This window comes from Lepisma saccharinum, chromosome 24 (genome assembly GCF_977018435.1).
Source record: "Lepisma saccharinum chromosome 24, izLepSacc3.1, whole genome shotgun sequence".
In the NCBI taxonomy this organism is placed as follows: Eukaryota; Metazoa; Arthropoda; class Insecta; order Zygentoma; family Lepismatidae; genus Lepisma; species Lepisma saccharinum.
In genome coordinates this window covers 61,429,427-61,456,269 of record NC_139252.1, presented here as the reverse complement: position 1 = coordinate 61,456,269, position 26,843 = coordinate 61,429,427, and the positions used below count along the sequence as shown (strand labels likewise).

General features: G+C 38.3%; 1 protein-coding gene across 1 annotated transcript in view; it reads right to left on the bottom strand.

Annotated features, from left to right (window-relative positions):
* The window catches only part of gig (TSC complex subunit tuberin), a 75,882-nt gene that overhangs the window by 23,005 nt on the left and 26,034 nt on the right, over nt 1–26,843 (bottom strand). The window contains exons 10-22 of the mRNA XM_083110760.1: nt 26,381–26,553; nt 23,878–24,046; nt 22,462–22,695; nt 18,989–19,241; nt 16,524–16,642; nt 15,063–15,393; nt 12,689–12,885; nt 10,991–11,101; nt 9,316–9,491; nt 6,725–6,879; nt 5,046–5,137; nt 3,952–4,126; nt 1,846–1,932 (exon numbers count right to left, since the gene is read on the bottom strand). Coding sequence (XP_082966886.1) covers nt 1,846–1,932; nt 3,952–4,126; nt 5,046–5,137; nt 6,725–6,879; nt 9,316–9,491; nt 10,991–11,101; nt 12,689–12,885; nt 15,063–15,393; nt 16,524–16,642; nt 18,989–19,241; nt 22,462–22,695; nt 23,878–24,046; nt 26,381–26,553 — 2,272 coding nt within the window. The remainder of the gene's footprint in view (nt 1–1,845; nt 1,933–3,951; nt 4,127–5,045; nt 5,138–6,724; nt 6,880–9,315; nt 9,492–10,990; nt 11,102–12,688; nt 12,886–15,062; nt 15,394–16,523; nt 16,643–18,988; nt 19,242–22,461; nt 22,696–23,877; nt 24,047–26,380; nt 26,554–26,843) is intronic.

Genomic DNA, 26,843 nt, shown 5'->3' with positions numbered 1-26,843 from the left:
CGAGTCTACTGTAATACAGAAATATTGGGAACATCCATGTAATTAATTTTCAATTTTTTATAAAAAATTCGTTGGAAAATAGAATAGAGGTGGAGTGCCTGACAGCCCCTCCCTCTTCAGGTAAGCTAGAGTTAACACTAAAATGCACTGGCTTTTACAACAAAAATACAGGAAAACCTCATTAATACGATATTGGTTAATACGAAGTACCCTTTAATCAGAAGTTCTTCCCACTTCCCAGCCGATAAGATAAGATTTATAATGTATTTCAGTACGGATAAATCGAAATATGGATAATTTTTAATACGAAGTTGTTTACAAGACCCTTCCGCAAAACTGGTTTCGCTTAATTCGAAGTAGACACCTGCGTAAGTCGACAAGAGAAGATCGAATGTGGAGAGAGCTTGGACGTTATTTTAACTTGACCTTGACATGTTTCTTTGTCCTAAGAGCTGCTGCCAACTCGAGGGAAGCAGCCGGAAATGCCTGCTGGACATTGACATTCTTTGTCAATGTGCATGGGAGGTCAAGCTCTTTCCCCGCTGAATGCGCCACCTTGGAAATATTCACCAGTGCTAGATGAGAAATGCGAGATAAGATCGCACGAATGTTCCAAAATACAAGACGTGTGGCGCCTGGAAGTCTCACTCATCTGTCTAGCTCTGAGCTCGAGATACAGCAATTTCCCCCCAACTGTGCCGGTCATAAAATTTGCCAAAACAGTGTTTTGTTGTCTGAGTGACTTCTCCCCTTTTTCTATCAGCAAACGGGGAGGGGGTCCGTTGCTAATCGTTTCGGCCACGATTTTATTGCTCGTCTGCGCACATGGGCTCCTTTCCTTTGGCGTCTAAAAATAAGCAAACAGTTCTGAGACCTTCTTCAAAACGAACAAAAACTGCATGATAAGTAAAAGAACAGTGACCCCCTTCCTTCTCCTACTAAAGCTCATTATCCGCCACTGGTGTGCATGGTAATGTGATAATTGTAGAATTCAGGTCCCTCTTTCTTGTTTGAATGCAGCTGTGTGGATAGGAAATATTGCCCCTATTATTGTCTGTTGCATGGTGAAAGGTAATGCAAGGATCATTTTTTTTTCACACTGCTGATAAAAGTTCGTCTTCGACAACTGCCTTATCTTTAAAATGCCACCTGCTGCTCTAACTTCCAGCCGGTCTCATTGCGTTTAAGCTGCAGCTGGCGCCAGTGTTTAGTCTAGCATCTGGCTTGCCAATGACTCATCCAATGTGAAGGAATGAAGGAATAAGCGTCCTTGTTTTGAATCTCGCAAAGTCGCGCCAGTGTGACTACTGTCAAGATTCTTCCCAGTTTCACTTCTTGCAATAAATGAGATTGTTTTCCTTTCCGTAGGTTTCCGTGCAAACGGGTTTCTTATGAACTAAAATTGTACGAATTTTGTGGAAGAGCAACGACTTTGCACAATTAAAAGAAAATACCATTTTTTAAAAGACTTTTTGCCAAAACATGCATCCCGTGCATAACCGGTTGTATAACTAGGCAGGATAAATGGTGTTAACCGTCTCCTTGGAGTCTTTGTGTAACATTTTTTACACTTTCTTTAAAACATACAATATCATTATATAGTACATATAAAGCTTATTTTCTGAGCTACCACCAAGTACAAAACATCCTTTGTGGGCGTATTTATACTCTGCTTTATTTATACCTGAAAACAGGCGCCATCTTGAAAAATTTGGATAACTCGAAGTCGTTTAATATGAAGTTGACATTTTTTGGTCCCTTGAACTTCGTATTAATGAGGTTTTCCTGTATACCTTCCTTGCAAGTAAATGCAGAATAAACACAAAAGAGTGCAAAATTCCGTACCTGTGGGCTTCCGAATGTATATTTCTGCCCATCCCTGGCACCAACAGGCACACAGCTGTCTCTCCTGCTTCTCCTGCTTCTCACCACCTGCACCAAGCAATCAACCAACCAATCATTAAGACCCAAAACCAAGACTGACAGTTTATTGAATAACAAGAACTTTTACACAGCTCAGGATATGCTCAAACTTCCTGTGCTGTAAATAAAATTCTTAGTTTACTTAAATCATGCATTTAATATGTAGTACTGGAAACACTCAAATACTTGGTTTACATTATTCGTATATTTGTAGTGCCACCACCATCTCTCTGCACTTGTACTACTGACTGCTGGATCTTTTTAACTATTTAAAACCACAGTCATAAAACAGAAATAATTATGCCTTGTGATGGAAAATACATTATTCACTACATATTTATAAAACAGCATATCAATTGATTTTTAAAACACATAATGTTTCATCAACTTTAAAGTTGTATCAGTTGCACAGTTATTTTAAGTGTTTTTTATTTTATTTTCATACGATGTTTCATCTTGGTTTATCCAAGATAACCACACACAAAACAGATTTTTACGTGACTTGTGACTCTACACTTCTAAGTAATGTTCTTGTTTCTTCCTATAAAAACAGGCCACGGAAAAAAACAACTTATATTTAGTTAAGAAGCTAGTTCAAAGAAAAAATTGCGATTGAGTTCCATTCCTAAATGCTGGTAACATGTACAAAGAAAGAAACTTGACTTTACCAGGTTTCTGGAAGTATTTTCAAAATTGCATGACTTCTCCATGAACTCTCAGCATGCAGGCTGATTCCCTGACTTTCACTGAATATATTGTCACAAACTATTTATAAAGCTAATCCAGTTTGAATTTAAAATTAAATTTTAATTAAGAATGGGATCAATTTATTGTACCCTATCAGTACTGACCAATAATGGTGTACGAGTGAATTTTGAAATTACTGGCTGCGTTGATTCCTTCTGCTTGAAGGAATCGAATCACACCACGCACCTCACAACTGGCGGGAGCAGTAATACAAGCATCCATATGTTCTTCGGTTTGTACTTGCTCACTGTTGAAGCAACTGCGGTTGTGTGTGGAGTGAGATTACACATTACTGCTGGCTACTACGCATGTGCCACGTCACTGTGGTTATGTATTGCTTTTTACGGAAGTTGATTTCTGAATAGCCCTCGTATTTACACATTTACTATTTAAAAAAGTATGGCATGGAGATTATCCATAAAAACTATAACAAAATGGCTCAATATTGCACTAAATCACAAGACATTTATAAATATAGTGGATCAGTAAAATTATTGGTAACTTTAATTATAAACTGATATGCCTATATTGGCCAATACCGATCGAGTATATAAAAAAAAAGACGTTAAAAACTGTATTTACGTATGCAAGTATGTTGTTCCTATTTTTCTTTCTGTAGAACGACGTTTCGGAGATTAACTATCCCCTTCTTCAGGTTCGTATGAAAAAACTAGGTACTTAGCATACTAATCATGTTCTTCTGACCTTCATGTATATTATGAAGCACAGTTGGGCAGGAATGGACAAACCTACAAGTTGTATAGTGATACATGCAGGTTTTTTAGTTTTTTAACATTTTTAACACGAGAATAGGTTTATTGTGCAAGTTTTTTTAGTGAACGACAAGCTTTTTATATACCTCTAGGGCGAGGATATAATATTTTAAATGTATCCACACCAACGCTTGTCTACAATCCTTATATTGCATTTTGACGTGGTACTATGCTAAGTACCTATTTTTTTCATACGAACCTGAAGGGGATAGATAATCTCCGAAACGTCGTTCTACAGAAAGAAAAATAGGAACAACATACTCGCATACGTAAATACAGTTTTAAACGTCGTTTTTTATATTCTGGAATTGTGAGTAATACGCACCAAACCTACAAAATATTACCGATAGAGTACTAGACTTATCTGTGCCATTCCTACTATTATTGTTAAAACGAGCATACAGGAACAATTTATGCATCCTGGTTAAGTACATTCAATTATTTCTTGCAAGATGAAGCTTTCAGATACAGCTGTCTCTAGTCTTGAATATGCCTAAACAGTACTCACCAAAGAGAAGGTGATCCAGGCTAGAAGGTTCTGGCTCATGTGACTCTTGGACACTCATGGTCCTCTTGAGTTCATCCGTAGGTGAATGGGAGGCTGCTGCATCATTGGACGACTGGTGGCGCAGACGCGGGTGCATGTGGAGATCGTCTTTGGTCCGTGGAACCAGAGGCATTAACTGGGGGAAAAAGAAACGTTATGGGCAAGTGATGCAAAGATTGCATTAATTCTTGATAAGGTTGAAAAGCTTAATGATTTCAGAACTAGAGGTACATAACTCAAAAAATGGAGTTATCGGTTTTGCCTCACGAGCTCTATTTAGAGTCAGACTGACATATCTCCCCTTCTAATCCCCATTTTAGGAGTCAGACATATTTCTAAGAATACAGCGTTATTCAAAAAGAATGGTACAAAAGTAAGTTAATTTATTTTTAAGTGAAAAGAGATACAAAAGCAATTCTGGTGGGAAACAAGAAAAGAACGTTGTAAATTTATAGCCTGTGGTTGTAGTTGACGTAAAATTCGCTATAGGTGTTACTTGTTGTTGATAGCTAAAATGGCAACAACGAAGGTAGAGCAAGCATGTTGCGTAATGGAATTTGCACGAACAGGAGCAGCTGTTACAGTTCAGACACTTTCGTGCGAAATTCAAGAAACGACCACCACATAGACACTGCATTACATGCTGGATGCAGAAGTTTGAATCCACTGGATGTCTGTGCAGTAGAAAAATTCCGGGAATGTCGAGGGAGACAGTGGATAGGATTATCGTTTTGACATCTGCCGTGTTACTCAGGGTGCTCATATCCAACATTTGTAATTGCCCAGGTAAATTTATAACCTTCCTTTCTTCTTTCCCACCAGAATTCCTTTTGTATCTCTTTTCACTTAAAAATAAATTAACTTTACTTTTGTACCATTCTTTTTAATAACCCTGTACATTAATCTCTCTCTCCTGTAAATTTGATACATTGGAGTTACATTCCTCTAGTACTGAAAATTGTGAGTCGTGTAGTGCTCAACTTACACTAAAGATACCCACTTTGTATACTGTGTTGTAGTTAGACTGAACCAATTAGAGGCATTAGCTCCCTTACCTCATTGCTGACTGTCCTCTGAACAGCCGACTTGTGTCTTCGACGTAGCAACGGCAGATCTGACTCTGACGATCCCTCAGCTGGAGTTGAATCTGTAACACATCAAAATTGACACCCAAATATAACCGGATGCACATAGAAATTATTATAAATATATTTACACATCATTTTCGTTGATTTTTCACAATATGAAATATTACTAATAAAGAACTATGTTATCAATGTGGCTGTTAACAACATCTTTCATACCAGCTTTCCGCCTGTATCATTAAATTTTTGCACAAAATACTATTTCCAGTTTTTATCACTCAAACTCCTATTCAATATTTGTTGATGTGTATAAATGTATAAAGGACTGTTAGTTACAATTTGCAGAGATCTGTCCACTTGTACCAGATCTCTATAAAAGGACAAAGTTTAGATATATCCAATTGAGGAGTTGGTCTTAGGGATGTGCCGAAGCCGATTACAGATGTATGAAAATCGGCAAAAATTGATATATCAGCATCGGTATCGGAATCGGCAAAAATCGAATATTTAAACCGGTACAGATTATACTAGAGTTTTACCTTCTAATAAGTTTTATATTTTAGTTTTGTAAGATTTATTGAAAATTTGGTTATGATTCGTCATTATTGTAGAGTTTTTGTAATAAAATTATTGCAAATTCTCATTCAGAGGATCAACCTAACTATAAATTGAAAATAAAACAGTACATTGCTGAACCAGGATCTGCTGTTGTATTGGAAATTCAAAAATGAGTATTGAAACCTGAAGCAAGTCCTGAGAAAATACTCGAGCATACCTGCTGCATCAGTATTCAGTGATTGAGTGTTCAGTGTTGCTGAACAGATTTGAGATAAGAGAAGAAGTAGGTTACTTCCTGAAGAGCTTCCAAAACTCGTGTTTCTGAAGTTGAATCTGGCAGAACAGGAATTCATTTTGCATTTCAAAGAACTGCTTGTGTACTAATGTTAAATCTCTAGGTTCACATAACCTTTTGTAGATGCAAATGTACTTTCACATCTCTTGAGAATATATACATATGATATGCAATAGAAATGTACATACCAAATTTATTTTTGTCATGCAGAAAATAACATCCCATTTCTGTTTAATAATCTTATGTATCGGAATCGGTTAAATATCAGCATCGGTTCCAAAAATTATCGGTGAGTACATCGGCATCGGTAAATTTTCAGCTTCGTCACATCCCTGGTTGTTCTGTTAAGGAATCTCTCTCACTTTACAATATTCTGCCCTGGGAGTCGGACACTTTGGTGCCTGGGCATTTTGATGCATGCAACATCCTTGTGTAAAGATAAAAGATTTTTGAATCGATTGTTCTTACGAAGCCACAAATCAAACACAACAGTTTTCGAGTGGTACTTTCCCAACACAGGACATTTAGGAATTGCAAATCGGACAGGACCTACAGTTTTAAAGTGGAATCCAAACCACTGTGCCATGTGCCTCCACCCGGTATCGAACCTGGGACCCCTTGATTACGAGTCCACGACATTACCCCTTTGCAACTGGGGAGGCTTATGGTTACTGAAAAGTGAATGCCAGAGGTTAGAGGTTGTATAAAAGGGGATAGATGCCTAAACCCTCTGCCCTCAATTTGTTTTTTTTTAGCAACAACCTTGCTTTTTGGTAACTATACCCTGTGACCTCACCTTTGTCTCCCTTGCAGAGAAGCCAACACTTATCACAGAGCCCGTTCCTCAGAGCCTTCTGACTGCAGCCGCTTGTGGTGATTGTAATGAGCTTGTTTCCCAGGAGCCACATCATGCTTTGGCCTCCAGACAACAGGAACTCAGCAGTTGGCAATCTGAAAATAAATAACAATATATACTCTTGTACCTGCAGCTGTGGCAAACAATACATGAGACAAACCAAGAGGAACATCTTCACAAGAATTCATGAACATAAACTAGACATTAAAGGAAACAAACAACAATCAAATTTATCAAAACGTTTATTTGAAAGCAAAAAATTGCTTGAAAAAAACCAAATTTATCAAAAGTGTAAAAGGACCAACTGAACTTATATGAGACATTTGCCATCTTAAAAACATCAGAAAACTTAAATGAACCTGCAAGACCATTACATAAAGGACGACAATTATTCTTGGAAAAACGAACAAAAAATGCAGTGTTACAGCCACATTACAATAAACAAATGGCCAACAGGAAGTGGAGCCACCTTTACTACTTGTCAGCTAGACAACCATATTGGTTCTTTTCTTAACTCCTCAAAAAGCCACATGAAGTGACAAACGCTTAAGTAAAATAATGAAAAGATTCTCTTGGGCTTGGGTGAGTTGTGGGAAAAAATTCCAAGCTTTCGAGAGCTAACGTCACACCATCATCAGGATAGAAGTGCAGTCCCGAGTGTCAACCCGGTGAAGATGGCAGACCAATCGGGTGCCGTGTCTGCTGCATCCGTGCTTCTGGTTGACTATCGCTAGCCAGGCTGGGTCCATTTCGAGCCCTGTGTCGCAATTAAGATTTCCCTTTTTTTCATGAATGGCCATTGCTTCCTTGACGATGCGGTCCAAGTAGTTTGAAGATTTAGCTATAATTTCTGTGTTGCTGAAATCTGGTCTATGGCCCTCGTTGATTGAATGTTCCGCTAGTCCTGACTTTTATAGCCAAAACTTCAAACTACTGGAACCGCGTCATCAAGGAAGCAATAGCCATTCATGGAAAAAAGAGAAATCTTAATTGCGACACGAGGCTCGAAATGGACCCAGCCTGGCTAGCGATAGTCAACCAGAAGTGCAGATGCACCAGACATGGCACCTGATTGGTCCACCATCTTCACCAGGTTCTCCCCTTCACAAACATATATTAGGGATGGGCCGATATGAAATTTTGGCCAATACCGATAAAGTACTGATATAAAATTTACCGATACCGATATTCTACTGATCCGATATAAAATTAAAAATGGTCCTTGAAGAACCTTGAATGGTTCATTGACCTCCTTAATAAATGTGTGTTTCAAGGTGACTGCAGTACAAAAGAAGTTGAATATTTAGACATTTACTTTTTTTATAAAGTAGGGCATGGATATTATCCATAAAAATTACAACAAAATGGCAGAATTTAGCACTAAATTATCAGATATTTATTGATATATCGAATCGGTAAAATAATCGGTAATTTTACCAATAAACCGATATATGCCTATATCGGCCGATACCGATAGAGTACCGATTAATCGGTCCCATCCCTAACATATATATACCGGGTTGACACTCAGGACTGCAGTTCTATCCTGAAGATGGTGTGACGTTAGCTCTCAAAAGCTTGGAATTTTTTTCCACAACTCACCTGGTCGATAGCCCAAGAAGAATCTTTTCATCACTCATCGCCAGGAAAGCTTCAAGACTTACTTTAAGTAAAACAAGTTAGTACATGCCTAAACTGGACCTTTATAACTTAAGCTACTTAGTGAAATGATGGCATGTGGTGTAAGTTACACTTTATCTAAACAACTTGTTTACAGGGTGGCTATTCTAAGGTAAAGGTAAAGCTACTCCCCTGTGTAATGCAACATGCCATGAAGACACATAGTAGGGATGTGAAGGTACAACCCCACGCATTCACAATATCGATCCTTTGTGGAGGTCATGTGATGTGATCAGTACCACCCACTGATTGCCTTTTGTGATATATCATGGAATTCAAAGAATTCCCAGTCAACAGGCACCCTGGTTTATTTCTGACCAAATGTCAACCCCTTTGTTGAAATACTGGTCTAAAAGATAAGAAATCACAAAGTATTTTTGTCAAAGTCCCGCAGTGTGGCCATGTGTCTCAGGTATAAGCTTTGGGCTCAACTATGCGATGCACGCAGGTTCGAGTCTCGTGGGGGAAACGTAACAACTCTTCTAAGATTTCGGGCTGTGTATGGAACCAGTGGTTACCCACCATCATGAGGAAATTGGGTAGCCACGAATGAGTAGTGTAACCAGGTCGCGGAAACCACCTCGGCAGGTGGGAGCGAGGCCGGCAGTCGGTAGGTAGGCCCTCACGGGCTGTTGCACCATGGGTAATTTTTTGTCTAACAATTTTCACGTAATGATTCTATTCCTAGCATACTTCACACATGCTGCATTGTACTCTACACATCCTTGAAAAAGGTTTTAGCAGAAAAATTGTCTTCGCATGTATCCTCTATGTAAATTAAGTGTACTAACAAAGGTGGTGAACTATGCGTAAGCAACATGAACAACAAATAAATAAATGGAAGGCAGTACCTCCTTGGAAGGCCAGAACATGTTGAGAAAGTATATCTTGCCAGCAAGTCGATGCAGGTCTCGGTCAGCTCCACATGAAAATTCATCAAGGACGCATCAATGGGGGGTCTCAAATCGACAGCGTGCCCCTCCACTCTTGTGGTGGCAGATATAGGCCTCTCTCTTCTTCTACTCCCCTGTAATGGATAAAGGTAAGCTGAAACAAAAATATATCTCAAGGCAAAACAGGAGATGAAAAATAGAAGACGGCAAATGTATTTTTCATTTCATAAGAAATTAAGAGATATTGGTGCTCGAAAATAGTTGAAAATATTTGTAAATGTTAATATACAGGGTTAGCATAAATGATTCATCGGGTTGCAAAGCACTGTGTATTTACAAGTATACGACGTACAAAGACGGGTGATACATGAAAAGATAGATACACTCACGAAGTTGAACAAGCCTGCCTCATGGCTCGCATGCATGCTAGATGGCAGGCCTGTGACAGCACTCTACAAGATGGCGGCAATGCAGGAGAAGAGTTTTTGTGTGTTAGAATATGCAAAGTGTTCGTCGTTTACGAGCGTTCAGCGTGCATTCGTACACAAATACGGAAAAGCTGCACCTGGTCACCAGTGCATTTTGCGTTGGTTTCGCCAGTTTCGTGATACTGGTTGTCTGTGTAAAGGGAAAAGCACGGGGCGACGGCGTGTGTCTGAGGAAATCATGGAGCATGTGAGACAGAGCTTTGTGCGCAGCCCACAAAAATCAACCGTTCATGCAAGCCGTGAACTAGGCATTCCGCAGAAAACAGTGTAGAGAGCTGCCACATCACTGGATAGGGCACGCTGGTTTGGGTAATGTTCCTCTGTTGCCATGGCCCACCAGGTTGCCAGATCTCATGCCATGTGATTTCTTCCTGTGGGGTTATGTTAAGGACAAAGTTTATGTACCCCAAATGCCAACAACACTGTGCAAGAACTGCAGGAACGCATCATTGCTGCTGTGACGGACATTGATGGAAACATGCTAGTGAACATATGGAGGGAACTGGATTACCGTTTGGATGTGTGCCGGGTGACCCAGGGTGCACACATTGAACATTTGTAGAATGTACCAGAAACTTCGTGAGTGTATCTATCTTTTCATGTATCACCCGTCTTTGTACGTCGTATACTTGTAAATACACAGTGCTGTGCAACCCGATGAATCATTTAGGCTAACCCTGTATTTCGCTGCAATTATATGCATCAATTTACCAGTTTTATTTTAAAGTATTCTAGAATGTAATGTAAATGAAAACTTCGAATTTTACATAATTTCTCAGGATAATTTGACTCCTGGAGGCAGAAAAGCATTAAGTGGTAATGCTGAATAAATTCCAATTGGTAACGTCTGATTCTGATACCACTTGTATCAGATGATTCTAATAAATTGGTATCAGAATTGCCTCAGCCCTAGAAATAATATGTTGCTCTTTAAAGGCGTATGTTAAGTTGACATTATATTATGGAATGAATAACAACAAGAAGTAGTTCTCTGACACCAACACACAATTATGGAATTTCATATACATTCACACTACTGGCGACAAAAGAAGATAAGAAACTGGTAAAGATGAAAGATTAGAATGCTAACAATGGTAAGGAGATTCAAGTCTAAAGCTTTCAAACAACTCTTGTATTAAGCTTACCTGCTCCGTTAAACTTGAACTTCTCTTGCGGTTTGACGAATCCTCGTTAACATACTCTGTCTTGGATATCTGGCCTTCTTCAAATGGTCCCAGGACATTGGCTTTCAAACCCTGCAAGGAAGCAGTAGTCGTTTCATTAAACCAGAACTCAACATCAGAATACAGTTATATTTGTGGTAAATACTTATAGCAGGTGCCTCGTACTGTGGCGGTGCGATCTAAGATGCAAGCTTTAGGCTCTAACTACAGGAAGTGCACAGGTTCAAGTCTCCTGGGGAAAGTGCAGCAATCCTGAGATTTCGGCCTATGTGTGGGACCAGTTGCCATCACCATCACGAGGAAACTGGCTAGCTACGAATGAGTAGTGCAATCCAGTCACAGAAACTAACTCTCTAGCCTTCTTAAACACGAAGGTTTATGGCTGCAGCAACACAAGCCTTCCATCTGTCCCTATCCTGGACAAGATCAATCAAATCTTTTCCATCCTTACCGATTTCCTTTAGGTCCATCTCAACGTTATCCCTCCATCTTCGTCTTGGCCTTCCTACAGGTCTCTTACCATCAGGTTTCCCAACAAGAACCCTGCAAACTATTCCTTGCTCCCCCATTTGTGCCACATGGCCTGCTCAACTAAGTCTTCTTGAATTGATTATTCTAATAATATGAGAAAACCTATAACAATTTCTGGGGGGTTCATCATGCTGACCACACATCACCCCGTGCTTGACTGGCAGGCAGTCGGTAGGCAGGAACTTGTCTTCACTTGTAGCAGCCTTGGCTATTAATATTTTTTTTTCAAAGTAAATGCTTCGGGCAGGAATGTTATAACCAGACAAGCTAATTACAGCTGGACCTACAGTTTAAAGTGGCATCGAAACTTCCGTGCATTGTGCCTCTGCCAGGGTTTTAATACAGGAGGCCCTGATTACAAGGCAACAGAATTCCAAATACAGCTTTGGCCATTTTACATTGGAATGTAATAACAATGGAAATACCAAAAAATAACAATGGAAGTAACAATAAATAATAACCTAAACTAAAATACATAATTTTTTCCTTCATACTTCACGTTTGTGCATACATACATATGGGATAAAGTGGATTACATGTTGTTACACAGTAGCTTTTTAAAACGTGACAGGTTTTCAAAAATATCAAATTGGTTTGGTAGTGATGTATTGGCCGGGTAGTCTGTGGAAGAGAGAACACTGTATTAGGCTTAATCTGGGTTTCTGATGTGTGAAAAGCTGAGTGCTCCTTGTGGTGCGGGATGGTACTCGAAAGTGAATTTCTTATGTTCCCATTTGTTATTTTATGGAGGAAAATATGGTCTGCAAGTATGTGTGGATGGAATTCGGTGACGAACAATGGCCAGGAAGAAATTTATAACAGAATTTAGTCTATCTAATTTTGAGGGGCATGCCATAGACCAGATCGGAGAACAGTATTCAAGTTTAGGTGAAACGAAAGATTTGTAAAAAGTGCCGAGAGCAGACATGTTGTTTCTCATCAAATATGACGCCTAAGTACTTCTGTGCGGCAACCCTTTGAACGCAATTGTTTTCTATGCCACTATGCCGCCAGGAAGGCCCTGGAAACATAAAACCGAGGGATCCATTCACTACATTTAGAGAAAAATTATTAGGAGAGAAAAAAAATATACAAGGCATTCATTAATTGCAAAGTAAAATAATTTACCTTTGTGATGAACTTCACGAAATCCCTCCTGAATGGCAAGCGGCACTTCAAGAACCACACAGCTATCACGTGATGAGCTAACGAGACAGTGTAATGGTTGTACTTGAAAGGGTTTGTGTACGGAAGGGCAATGGCAAACACACTCATGTACTGGTCACCAACAAAGCTGGCAAATATTTTTGGTAGTCTTGTCAAAGCTGAAAAGAAACAAAGTTGGGGAAAATTAACAGAATAATGCATTGTTAACATTTTAATTTATTACACTTTAAAGAAACATGGACTGATTTAATTAAAATTTGAAGAGAATGTCTTGTGTTAAATTGCAAAACATTAAAGTTTCTTTTCTACACTTTTTAGTCATTTACGATGATAAAGATGAAATTAGCCACCTTCAGTAACAAGATCACTAGATTGACACCAAATCGTGGGGCTCATCTAACCTCGGCCTAGCTGCAACAAAGGTAAGAGAACTAAACACTCAGTTACGTGGGAGCTCAAACAATATAGAGGAAAGTGCAACCCTTGAACTTTGATGGCACCCAAACTAATACAGTAACAATGAAATGTAAACTTCAAATTATATATAGAGGGTGGAGCAGAAACAATTAGACGATTTAAATTTGGCAACATACAGACATCTTTGTAGGTGGTGTGGGGAAACACACATCCTGAGTATCGTGGTTTAAAGCCTTCAGCTATCTGCATCATTGGTTGAAAGAGCACCAAGCATTTGCTGTGCAAGCGTTCTTTAGGAACAATGACTTCAGTAGTATTGCAGCGTGTTTTTCGACATTTTGACATCGGAAAGAATGGAGACCAGGAGGCCTCTTGGCAACAATGGATGAATTGTGTAACTCAATACTGTTTGGAATGTCAGAACCTTTTCATGCCTTCCAATGTCAAAATATCATCAAAAAACATGAGTGAAATCATTGTTTCCAAAGAACGTTTTCACAACAAACGTTCGAAGCTCTTCCGACCAACGCTGCATGAGTACTGAAGACTTTAAACTGCTTTACTCAGAGATGTGTGTATCACCACACCACCTACATAGATGTTGGTATGGTGCCAAATTTAAATCATCTAATTGTTTCTGTCCCACCCTGCACATAACAAATGAGATTTTGTCCACATTATGCACCGTAAGGCTAATCGAGACTGGACCTACAATTTAACGTGGGATCTGAACCACTATGTGCAACCACTAAGAATCGAACGCCAGGACCCCTTGGTTTAAAGGCGACAACGCTACCACCATCGAGAAGGCCTACATAACAAATGAGAAAGATATACCAGACACTGCGAAATTTTGCCACTTCTGACGAACGAGAGAGAGAGAGAGAGAGAGAGAGAGAGAGAGAGAGAGAGAGAGAGAGAGAGAGAGAGAGAGAGAGAGAGAGAGAGAGAGAGAGAGAGAGAGAGAGAGAGAGAGAGAGACAGAGAGAGAAAGAGAGAAAGAGAGAGAGAGAAAGAGAGAGAGAGAGAGAGAGAGAGAGAGAGAGAGAGAGAGAGAGAGAGAGAGATATATAGAGAGAGAGAGAGAGAGAGAGAGAGAGAGAGAGAGAGAGAGAGAGAGAGAGAGAGAGAGAGAGAGAGAGAGAGAGAGAGAGAGAGAGAGAGAGAGAGAGAAAGAGAGACAGAGAGAGAAAGAGAGAGAGAGAGAAAGAGAGAAAGAGAGAGAGAGAGAGAGAGAGAGAGAGAGAGAGAGAGAGAGAGAGAGAGAGAGAGAGAGAGAGAGAGAGAGAGAGAGATAGAGATAGAGAGAGATAGAGATAGAAATAGCGATAGATAGAGAGAGAGAGATATATATAGAGAGAGATAGAAATAGCGATAGATAGAGAGAGAGATAGAGAGAGAGATAGATAGATAGAGAGAGAGAGATAGAGAGGGAGAGAGAGAGAGAGAGAGAGAGAGAGAGACAGAGAGAGAGAGAGAGAGAGATAGAGAGAGATATAGAGAGAGATATAGAGATAGAGAGAGAGAAGGAAGGTGATGGAAACACCACCCATCTTCCAGATCTGTGGTGAGTCTTACCTGGGCGAAACCACAACACCCCTGAACTTCAGAATCAACAACTGTGCCTCCCTGATGGTGCAGTAGTCGCGTCGTTGCTTTGTAATCAAGGGGTCCTAGGTTCGATACCCGGTGGAGGCACATAGTGTTTTGGATCCCAATTTTAAACTGTAGGTCCAGTCCCGATTAGCCTTACTGTGCATAAAGTGGACTTAAAAGACCAAATCAATCAATCAATCAGAATCAACAATCAACACTAATCCATCAAAACTTATTTCACCACTGATATCAGATGATACTAATGTATTAGTACAAATTCAGCTCTATTCAAAATGCATTTTGTAACTCTTCTAATACTTACTAGATAAAAATTCAAGAATTGGAATAGCAATGTGCACTGTGGCTGAAATTTTGGACAGATTCAGCAAAACTTCAGGTAACAGCTTGTACATGGCATCCCTCATCTCCAGAGTGCATATCGTAAGCGCCATCACGCAGGTCCGTGCACAACGAGAAACCAAGCCAAATTCCAGGCACTTGATCAACTGCTGCTGAAGGCTGGGTTCAAGGTACTGGTGGTACGAGGCCAGTGAAGCGAGAACAGGAAATACGTAACTGTGGAAGTCGGAGCGAGTGAACTTCGCAGGAGTATTGCGTAGGGTTTCCGGTAGTCCCAAGGTTTTATCACTAACCTGTAAACCCAAGAAAATAATAAAACAGTTTACATATGTGTAAATTTATGATAAATGTTAAGACAGTAAAGGTTATTATTTTCATTAATCTTGAGCTGATACCATTTCTTAAATTCCCACAGAACCCAATGCTAAAACATTGTAATAATTTAAAGTTGTTTTTAATATTTACAAAAGGATTCTACTAGAAGTATATTACATCAATCTACCAGTTTTACTTTAAAATATTCACAGGTTTACACATAAGACACAATTTTTTCATCATTTCAGGATATTTTGACTATGCAAGAGTGTTGCCCAGCATATGTGGATACCAGCAGACACGAATAATTAAATCTTTGCAGAATTGCTTGTGTAACTAAAGAAATATAAAATATCAATGTAAAGGATGTACTTTTGCTGGTTGATTTTTCATTCAATGTTCCGACACAACATTTTGTGTGCTTGTCAACTTGAATTATACAATTTAATTACGTATTAGACTATAAACTATTGCAAAATTTCTAAATTGTGTCAAAATGATGAATAAATAAATTACTATCAAGTGTAAAAATAATTAGGGCTGAGCCGATACCACCTTGAACCGATACTGATGCCCATACTATCACCGATACAGATACTGATACTTGAAAAGTGCAATAATGAAAATTTGTTGAGAATTTTGATCAAACTTTGTGTGTAAATATTCTTTTCCAATTACAGTATATGCATCCATTTACCATTTACCATTTTTGTGGACCCGTGAAAGACCAAAATGGCGGAAAAGTATCAGCTGGTAGGTGAATTCTAGCCGATTCTTTCATATACCAATCCATCGGCATTGGTATTAGCTCAGCCCTAAAAATAATCTGTTTATTGTGCAGAAAATAATTATATTACATTATACAGATTGTTCCATAGTTTTTCACTATTAAGTTCATATCCCTGAATTTTCAAGGTTGTGCAGGTGAGGAGAACAATGTATCCTTTATATAAAATAATATATTGTTTAGAGAACATTGCATTAAAGCAATCTCAAAACCTCTTCTATCTTTTTAATTAATTTACCAAGAATGAAACCACTTGATTGTCGGTGCCTCTTGTTTTAACTACCAACTTTTATAATTACATTTAATTATAATGGAACCTACCATTGAGCACAAAGCATTCGCCATGTAATCTATATCATTTCCATGACGGGACAAGATTAGAGCTTTGTTCTGCATCACTTGAGGAACCTCCCTCAGAATCAAATTGAGAACCTTCCAGTCTGGAAAAGGAAACCAAACATGATGCTCACATCTTTACGATACGTTAACACAGACAAAAGATCTAAAATGACAAATCCTCTACAGATTTCTTTTACTTTTATGTAATTTATGTAATCCACTAATTCGTATCGTACCCAAGGTATTGGGTAAGAAGTGTCAAGTCTTAACATAGGAGGAAGCAAAGAAAGGAACGCAGAATAAGTAATGAGGCAAACGTTAGGTTATTGACTTGGCAGACGGGTATGGAATGAGTGTTGGAATCGGGAGTTGGCGTGGACAGTTGGCGAGTATACGAGACATAGTAAGAAGCAGGAATCGTGAGAGAGAGAAAGGAACTGGTGGATGATTATTGGACACTGGGCGAATGAACGGGATTGTGACAGGGGTCAGATACGTGACTGTGATCGAGAGGCAGGTGAAGTCCGTTTCCTAAGTACGTTCATATTGGTTCAGTCATGGAGAGTGTAAAACTCATTTATTGTACATACCAATTCTTGCCGTTGTATTCGAGTGTAACCTCTTGCATATCTCACATTAGGCCAAGCGAGTGATAACCATCTGGAAGATGAATGATGAACAGCTACACCACCCAAGTGACAATTCATGCAGGGTCTCTAGTTTGATCCCAACGCAGTATTAACATTGCGTTACAAATTTTATATATTTTTTTGGCTTAATTTTAGTGCAGTGAAATTCCAACTTTACGTTTCCCATTTTAACATACATGCTATTTTACATACCCCTTCCCCCACAAACCAATACAGGGTGTCTACCAAAATAAGAAATAGCATTATATTAGATTAAAATATTAGACAATAGACATTACATGTACAAACTAACTAACTCTCTAGCCTTCTTAAACCCGAAGGTTCAAGGCTGCAGCAACACATGCCTTCCATCTGTCCCTATCCTGAACAAGATCTATATACTCTTTTCCATCCCTACTGATTTCCTTTAGGTCCATCTCAACGTTATCCCTCCATCTTCGTCTTGGCCTTCCTACTAGTCTCTTAATCAGGTTTCCCAATAAGAATCCTGTAAACTCCCTCTTTCCTCTCCTTTTCGTGCCACATGGCCTGCCCACCTAAATCTTCTTGATTTAATCATTCTAATAATATCTGGACATGAATACAAGTTATGTAGTTCTAAATTATGTAACCTTCTCTACTCACCTGTCTCCTCATCCCTTTTAGGTCCAAATATTTTCGTAAGGATCTTATTTTCAAATACTCTCAAATGATATAGAGAAATCCAAAATTCTGGACTTTTTCATTACCTTTCTTTCCCTATTCCTTGACCTTTTCTTTTTAACATTTATTTCACTGGGCGAGTGAACGGGATTGTGACAGGGGTCAGATACGTGACTGTGATAATTGAGTGATCGAGAGGCAGGTGAAGTCCTTTTCCTAAGTACGTCCATATTGGTTCAGCCATGGAGAGTGTAAAACTCATTTATTGTACATGTCAATGTGGCTGCGGTAACGCATCTGACTATCATGCTAAAGGTCCTGGGTTCGATCCCCAGCCAGTTCAAATCCGGGAACTTTTCTAACGATGGAAGCGGCCCCGGCACCCACCCAGCGTCGAATAACATGGGTACGTGGGGAAACCCTGGCGGGTAAAGGCGGTCAGGGGCGTGATGCTGATCACATCACCCCCTCACGAACGGATCAAGAAAGTGTGGGGCATTACCCCCACACCCCCTATACGGCTTCATGGTGTGGTGCTATGCACAGGGGAGCACTTTACCTTTTTTTTTACCTTTACCTACTTAGGTATATAATTGGAAATTAAGAACTTGAAGCAAGTAAGAATGTAATTTTTCTTCTACCTTCTCCTTCCCGTTTTGCCTCATAGCTTCGAGGTTGCCTCTATCAACTCTTTCCATTTCTCCCATCCCTTTGTCATCCTCTTCACTTCTCTTTCCTTTCTTTTGTCCCATTTCTTCTATTCCTTTTTCGATTGTCTTCTGGGGTCTACCTCTTATTCTCCATCCTTCTGTTCTAACTTCCATTATTGATTTGCTTTTCTATCTTCCTCCATCCTTACCATATATCCGAAACATTTTAATTGTCTTCATGTCAGTATCTCTTCTATTGGCTTCTGATTTAATTCCTTTCTGATTTTTTCATTACGTACTCTATCTCTTCTTGTTTTACCATGGAAGCATTTCATCTCTAACGTCGTCATAATGTAATTCTAAAGAAACAAAGTGAAAAAATCTTAACCACAATTCAATACAATTTTATATTTCCAAATATTCAATTTTATCAAATCCCGGTACAAGTATGTAACAATGTAAATTCACTATACTGTAAATTGACATTCTTCACTGGTAGACATACCTTTTTCCTTGGTGAGACAAGTTATAACCAGCTTGCATGCCAGTGTCAAAGAGAGATGCGTAACAGTGCAAACTGGATAAGGAGTTGGGGCAGGGCTGACAGGTGGGGGAGAGGCAGAACCACCAGGCCGCTCTCCGTGCTTGTGATCCACTGCAAGATACGGGCTGTAGCGTAGCTTCGAAGGGTCATCCGGATCAGGAAATCCAAGATGGTACAGTGAATTGGCCCGGATTTGTAGAAAGCATTCAAATATCTGTAAAATAAAACAAGTATATTATGAATCACGCAAGATTTTATTCTTACAAACATTCTCATCAAATCTTAGTGCTTTTTCATGTTAGGGGGAATGAAAAATGTGGTTGATAAGAAGAAGACGTGAGTGAGTTACTAAATTATGTCCGCGAAACTTACTTGTAAATGTTAGATTAATTTCGGTGGCTTCTGCCACCATTCACTTGGGATTCAGTCAGGCATACAGCACACACACTGATTGACACCAAAATCAAAGAGACGCACGCAATTATGCACTTTAAAAAACTAAAAATAAAAAGATTAAAAATCAGCAACTTACGTGTGTGAGTATGAGATTTTTCGTACTACGTTTCGGAGGTTACACTACCTCCTTCTTCAGGTTGAAATGATGTTATTCAGACACCTAACATGGTGCTTCGTCGTGAAAGTGAAGGTTAAGGATTTAGGTTAAAATATTATATGAAGGACACTTTCTAAAAAAGAAAAGAATGTAAAATACACATCTAAAACCGCGCAATCCCATAAAAACAAAAGAACGTCCAAGGTTGAAGTCGGTGAACAGCCGACCAATGCTCGGGGTAGGCGAATGCACGGTGTCAGCCCATAGCTGGAGAAAGAAAACTTCTCCTCCTCAGTCCTTCCGAACTGGGGCTCGGGAGTCACCAATCCAAGGTGAAATCGACTTCCACCTCGGCGGCTTTCCTAACCTCAGGAGTAACATGGAAGCCCATCTCGTCCCTATTCACTGCGGCTTTGTCCCATTTTTTAAAGAAATTAACCCAGCCGTCTTCTAAATTCCCATCGTCCCTATTAAGTTTGTTCCAATTTTTCGCGCATATATAGGCAGCTTCATATACATTTCTGTCCAATTTATTGTTAACCTCCCTAATAACCTCCCTTTTAACAATCTTATGTTGGTTAGCCAATATGTGTTCAGATAATCCTGTTTTGGGTATGCCCTCCTTTGCGTCCTTATCATGCTCTCCCCACCTAGTTTGCATATTCCTCCCGGTCTGTCCCACATATTCCTTTCCGCATTCACACACTATCCTATATACTCCCTTCCGCTCTTCAGGGTTATTGCGCCCCTCCCCCCTCCCTTTCTTATAAGAGGTAAAATGTTTTTCAATATTCCGGGGTGCTCTTATCCCACATTTAATCCCGTAACCCCTCACGGACTTTTCAATTTTCTCGGAGACACCCTTAAAGTATGGGATCCCGACAAAACATGTGTTCTTTTCACCGCTTTCTACCTCAGTTTTTTCCCCCTCTTTGCCATTTTGCGATGCTTCCTGCCTAACAATCTTTCTTGCTTTCCTAGCTACTTTTTCCAGGTCGCGGATAGTATACCCATTCTTTACCCCTACTTTCCTTATCCATTCTTCTTCTTTCTCTTTCTCTTTTTCGTCGTTGCATAGTCTTTCGGCGCGAATGAAAAAGTTAAGAAAAACATTTAATTTAGTCCTATTCGAATGTTGGGACCTCTTATGGAGGTACAGCTCTCCAGCCAACGGTTTATGAAAGACCCCGGTTACGATCCGTTGTCCGGTTTTAGTAAGGCACAAGTCAAGAAAGTGGATCTTTCCGTTGGCCATATTTTCTCTGGTAAATCCAATTCTGGGGTCCTGCCTCCCCAATTGGTCGAAGATGCTGTCAAGTTTGATTTCATTCCCTATGATGAGGATGTCATCCACGTACCTCCCATAATATTTTACTCCCCCCCCCCCTACATGTTCCATAGCGGCCTTTTCGACGTAGTGCATGACGTAGTGCATGAAGATGTTGGCCACAAGGCCTGAAATGGGATTGCCCATTGCCCGAAACGTAGTACGAAAAATCTCATACTCACACACGTAAGTTGCTGATTTTTAATCTTTTTATTTTTAGTTTATATTTATTTGTGAGTAATTCGCACATTATCAGCATGTTAATTATGCACTTTCCACATGATCTGAATATTGACAGTGGTCAGGCACATCATGTTTGGCTCCCGCTTTTGCAACAATTTAAACCAATGCAACAACTTAAACCAATCACACACAGCAGACGAACTGGCTACACCAGCGCTCCCAGCGGTAAGCGAGGAAACAGCAGGAACCAGAAGTCAACCCAACAGTGAAGCAACAAGTTTCCAAGTGGATGGTGGCAGAGGCCACCGAAATTAATCGAACATTTACAAGTATCGCGGAAATAATTTACTGACTCACTTATGTCTTTTTGTTTATTTACTGTTCATCACAAAATCTTTGCAACCAGAAGTTTATCAATAAAAAAATATTAGTGCAACAATGTATATTTACTCTAAACAATAGAAGTATGAAGCACTTATCTGACAGCTTCCTTAGATAGAAGCAATCTGACTGAGAATTCCACCGAAACAAATGGTGTCAAAACTGATCACGCTTCGAACAATTAGTAACTTGAGTTCCAAATATTCAAGTGGGACCCTAATCATTCTCACAATGCTATATCAATACCAAAAATCTGGGTTCCATTAGGAATTGAGACTATGATTGTTCATCCTATAAGTGAAGGGTGAGTTAGAGTTTTTTTGGTTTTGAGTCCCACTTTATGCACAGAAAGGCTAATTGGGATTGAACCTACAGTTTAAAATGTGCCTCCACCGGGTATCAAACCTGGGACTTGATTACAAGGTAATGATGTTATCACTACGCCATTGGGGGGGCCCTGAAGGGTGAGTTTGTTCCAGTCAATACTATTTGAGGAACACATGATGTGAAACTTGTGATTTCTTTTAATTTTTTTTTTTAATCGTAAAAATCATTATAACAACATTTTCGAGGAAAACTCATTTTAAAAACTACTGTTTCACAGTTAAGTTGTCATGTTTCAACAATGTAACATTATGGATAACATTCATTGTATAACTGCTTCTTTTTATTTACTACATTGTTATAACTGTAACATTAATCAAACTAAGAATAGATGTCTGATGCAGGAAGCGTGTGTTTTCCCGAAACGTTACATCAAAAACTGTGTTTATGTGCTTGTAAGAACCGTAAACTATTAAAAGAAATAATGTTTGGAATTGCTTTGAATTGTTAAATAGTATCTGCAATGGTATTAGTATCAGCTCTCCCATAGTAATAATATAATAGTAATGATGAAAGTAAGAAGCGTAAACAATAATCTATCCTACATAGTGTACAACAGATGTTTCTAAACTTGAACTAACTTTAGGGAATTCACAGAATACTCACTGTGTATCTGATGTTACTTGAATTCTCAAACACGACAGGTTTGTTGTAGTGGGCCTCCAAGTGGTTAACAAGAAGCTTGTAAGCCTTGATTGCATGTGAAGATGGCAACTGGTACAGCTTCACTTTGAAGATCTTGATCAATCCAATAACGACAGTCTTCACATCGATGACTTCACTTTCGTTTACGATCGTCACAGCATCTGCTGTGTGTTGCTCAAAAGGTCTATTCAGCACCTGATGGTAAATGGAAAGTTTTGTATATAAAATACACTCTATTAAGTAAAAGTAAAATACACTCTATTAAAAACAAAAACTGTTAGCTTTTTCACAAAAATGGACCAGGACATTATAATCACTCTGCCTTATAAATGCTACAAGATGCCATGGCTGTTCTATAAATTACTTTATACTCTTAGGGAACAAGCTATAGCATTCTCTTTGAAATGTTCAGCATGTAACAATTAGAAAAAAAACCCAGAATTATTAACTGCAAGTTAAGATATTTGCAATTGAAAGACATGAAAAAACAAACACTTTTTATTAAACATTTGTGAACATTAAGTAGGGATGGACCAATATGAAATTTTAGCAGATACCGATATAAAATTTACCGATACCGATATTCTACCGATCCGATACAAAATTAGAAATGGTCCTTGAAGAACCTGAAAGGTTCATTGACCTCCTTAATAAAGGTGTGTGCAAGAGAAGTTGGATATTTAGACATTTACTTATTTTTTTTAGAAATTAGGGCATGGAGATTATCCATAAAAATTACAACAAAATGGCAGAATTTTGCACTAAATTATCAAATATTTATCAATATATCGGATCGGTAATTTTTACCTATATCGGCCGATACCGATAGAGTACCGATTAATCGGTCCCATCCCTATCTTTAAGTATTATTGTAAACACAGATACTAATCTAAACAGTTTGAAGTTGAACGCAGGTCTCATTAATAGTGTAGTGGCCAACATTCCTGCTTGGTGATCAAGTCATCCTGGGTTAAGTTACTGGTGATTCTACTCTCCACGGTGGATCAGATTGCAATTTAAACTGTAAGTCTAGTTCTGAATAGTCTACTTAAGAAACAAACCTTGGCATTTCTTTCTTGTATTACATATTCATATTTTTGTTAATGCCTATAAGCCATTTTTGGCTAATCCCAACCATGCACATCAAATGAAATTGGTGAAGGGACACTCACCAGGGAACTTATGTGGCAAGATCGAAAGTCACCCACTTAATATACCTGGCTACCAAACTGCCTTCTTTTACTTGTCAACCGTAAAATGTTCATTCCAAAAAATGCATACGTAACGACAAAGATACTTAATGCAATAACAACAACACAAAGAAATACACAAGATGAACTACCGCAATGAACAGAAAAATAAGTTGGAACTACTTACTTTTTCCAAAATATCAAGCAGCTCAAGACATCTCTTGCTTTCACACTCCAGACAGAGCTCAACCAGTAACTGTGAACCACCATTCCTTACCACCATATCATTGTCAGTGTCAAGGTGTTGCAAATGTGGGACTATAATTCGCTCTATAATTTCATCTTCGTATATTGCTCTGAAATATTAATGTACAGAATACAAATTCTAAAATAAAATGGCAAAAATTTCAAGATGAAAAATGATACATTCAAGTTATTTGTATACGGTGGAACGCTGATTTTACATTTTCCTGCATTATACCTTCAATCTTCATGGTACCAATAGAGTAAAATGTTGTAAAATTTTCCACGATTTTACATTTTTCCTGGATTTTTAAAGTTCTTTCAACTTAAAAAAACGTAAAATTGAGGTTTCACTATATGTGGCTGATCTTGAATTTTTACAAAATGTAAAACTATATATAATTAGGCTTAGCATATTTTTTTGGGTCCAACCCAGGGCATATTCGCGATCAACTCGTTACTGCTGAATTTCAGTTTTCTTTTTACGAAAATAAATTGAAATTACTTAAAAGCCTAAACATTTTATTGGAATATTAAAGGATAAATTGTAGAAGAAAAAATATTAACATTATTTTCTAAAAACAATCAATTAATTTTCAAATGTTTAATTGAATAATACATTTTCTGATGTTTAGGAAACCTCTCTGTTCTAGGTAGCATTATCTCTTAGTTGACTCAGTTGAACTTTTCACTAGACATGACTTTTTTATTATTATTATTATTATTTACTTCTTTGTTTTAATAACATAATAAAATTCACAATATGAAAGTTCTGAATAAATTTTGACATTCAGCAGATGTTTAGCAGTGGATACTAGAAGTCTACCTCTTTCTGCAGACCAAATATTCCCCATAATTGAAAATACTCTCTCAACTGGAGCAGATGTTCCTTGTATCAAAAACGTGTAGACGAGTTACTTCACACGCTTGCAAGACCACCAAGACGCTCACGGAAGTACGGAAACTGAACCGCTCCGAAGTTGATATCTCGAAGAAAGAAAAGGTATAATCGATGCTTGCCGGTCATAAATTCTGGTCGTGAATATTCAATACCGGTAGCTATTTTCACGTTCAGATTCTCAAAACCCAGGACATTTTGCAATCCCGGACAGCACTAAAAAAAACAGGACTGTCCAGGCTAATCCCGGACGTATGGTAAGCCTAACTATAATACCAGGTGCTACAAATATCTTGATACATACAGTACAAAACTTTAAAAAAAAAAATTAAAACACATTGTTTTCAATTCATTCATATTTTGGGAAACAAAGAGACGTGGTAGTAAACGAACGGAACAACCAAAAACAGCTTTGCGGAAAAATGAGCCCTAATTTCCTCTCCATTTACTGTTTTTAATGTTTCAGAAACTTCTTTGAATGATCAAGGACAAAATTCACATAACGTTATCAAATCCATTCCTTGGGAACTAGAAATGGAAATAAGACGCTATATTAAAAAATAAATCATGCCAAAATAGACGACCTGGCATTTTACGTTTTTTAGGGGACCAAGGAAATTTGTATAACGTATGGTTTTATTGGGACCATAAAGACTGAATGAATAATGAGGGAAAATGTAAGATCAGGGAACATAAAACTGAGGATCCACTAGTTTTCCAAGATGCGTATATTTAAACTGGTGCAAGGAATGGTTCAGCCATAAAACATGCAATTCTTATTAATAATATTATTTGCAAAGACAACCCCACAGAATTGATATGATCACTTCGTGAGAGTCATATAATTCCCTATCATTAGAGGCACATATTTTTGGTAAATAAAAAAAGCAAAATTTCGATACAAAAACGGAGTCGATTTCGGGTTCAAAAGCAGTAAATAAAAAAAAAATTTGGTGTTATGGCGGTGAATAATCACATCAAAAGTGCTATATAAGAAGACATTTTGGTTTTAAAATTGTGAACATAATCCTAAATTTGATTTGAAAACTGCACTTATTACACAAAATAAACTTATCCCTTCTAATAGCACATTTACGTAGTTACCAGAGTATTAAGTTTATTCCTGTGTAAAGGGGTCCATTTTTGATTCTCAAATATTTACAGCAGAATTAATCAATTTTCCGTGAATTGCATAACTCACAGGATACTTCAGACTTCAGAAAGTGTTGCGTCAGTATATAAACGGTAAATTTCGTGTTTAAGAGTCAATTTCGCATTTTGCAGTTCATTTTCCATTATTTCGTGACAAAACAGGGTAGAAAAATGCACCTCAGACCTTTCAGAAACATGAAAAATGAACATTACAGCATGTTATTTCATATTTCGTGTTTTCGTCAAAAACGAAATTTGCATGCCTCTACCTATGATACAAAGTAGTAGCTTGAAAAAAATATTTGAAACAAAGTGTTTAAACTTCTCTGATCTCTGCATAACAAGATTTTATATATATAATATTACTGTCATGGGCACAATGAAGTATTACCATTACCTGTTTGCATGAATAACGTTCGACAGCACATCCAAGACCTTCACTCTAATATTAGTCCTAGTTTCTTGCTTGAAGTACTTTTCCAAAAGGGCCTTCAGCTTGCTCAGCCAAATGGGCCGTGTGGGAACAATGGTGCCAGACAGATTGCTTATCAGCCGTAACACAGAGCCCTCCTGGAAAATAACATTTGAACATATTGTCACAGAAATACAGCTAAAGTAAGACAACAAAGCACAATTCCAAATAAGTGTTATTGTCTACACCCATTTGGAGCAATTTATGTTAGGCTATTCCAATATCACCTTGTACCAATGCTTCTATGCATTGTGGACACCTACACTGAAGAAATTCCATAAATATAAAAACTAACATTATAAATTATGAAAGAAATGATTTGAAATATTTACCGATACCAATGAAGTATCGACATAAAATTGCAAATGTTCATTCCTGAATTTATATA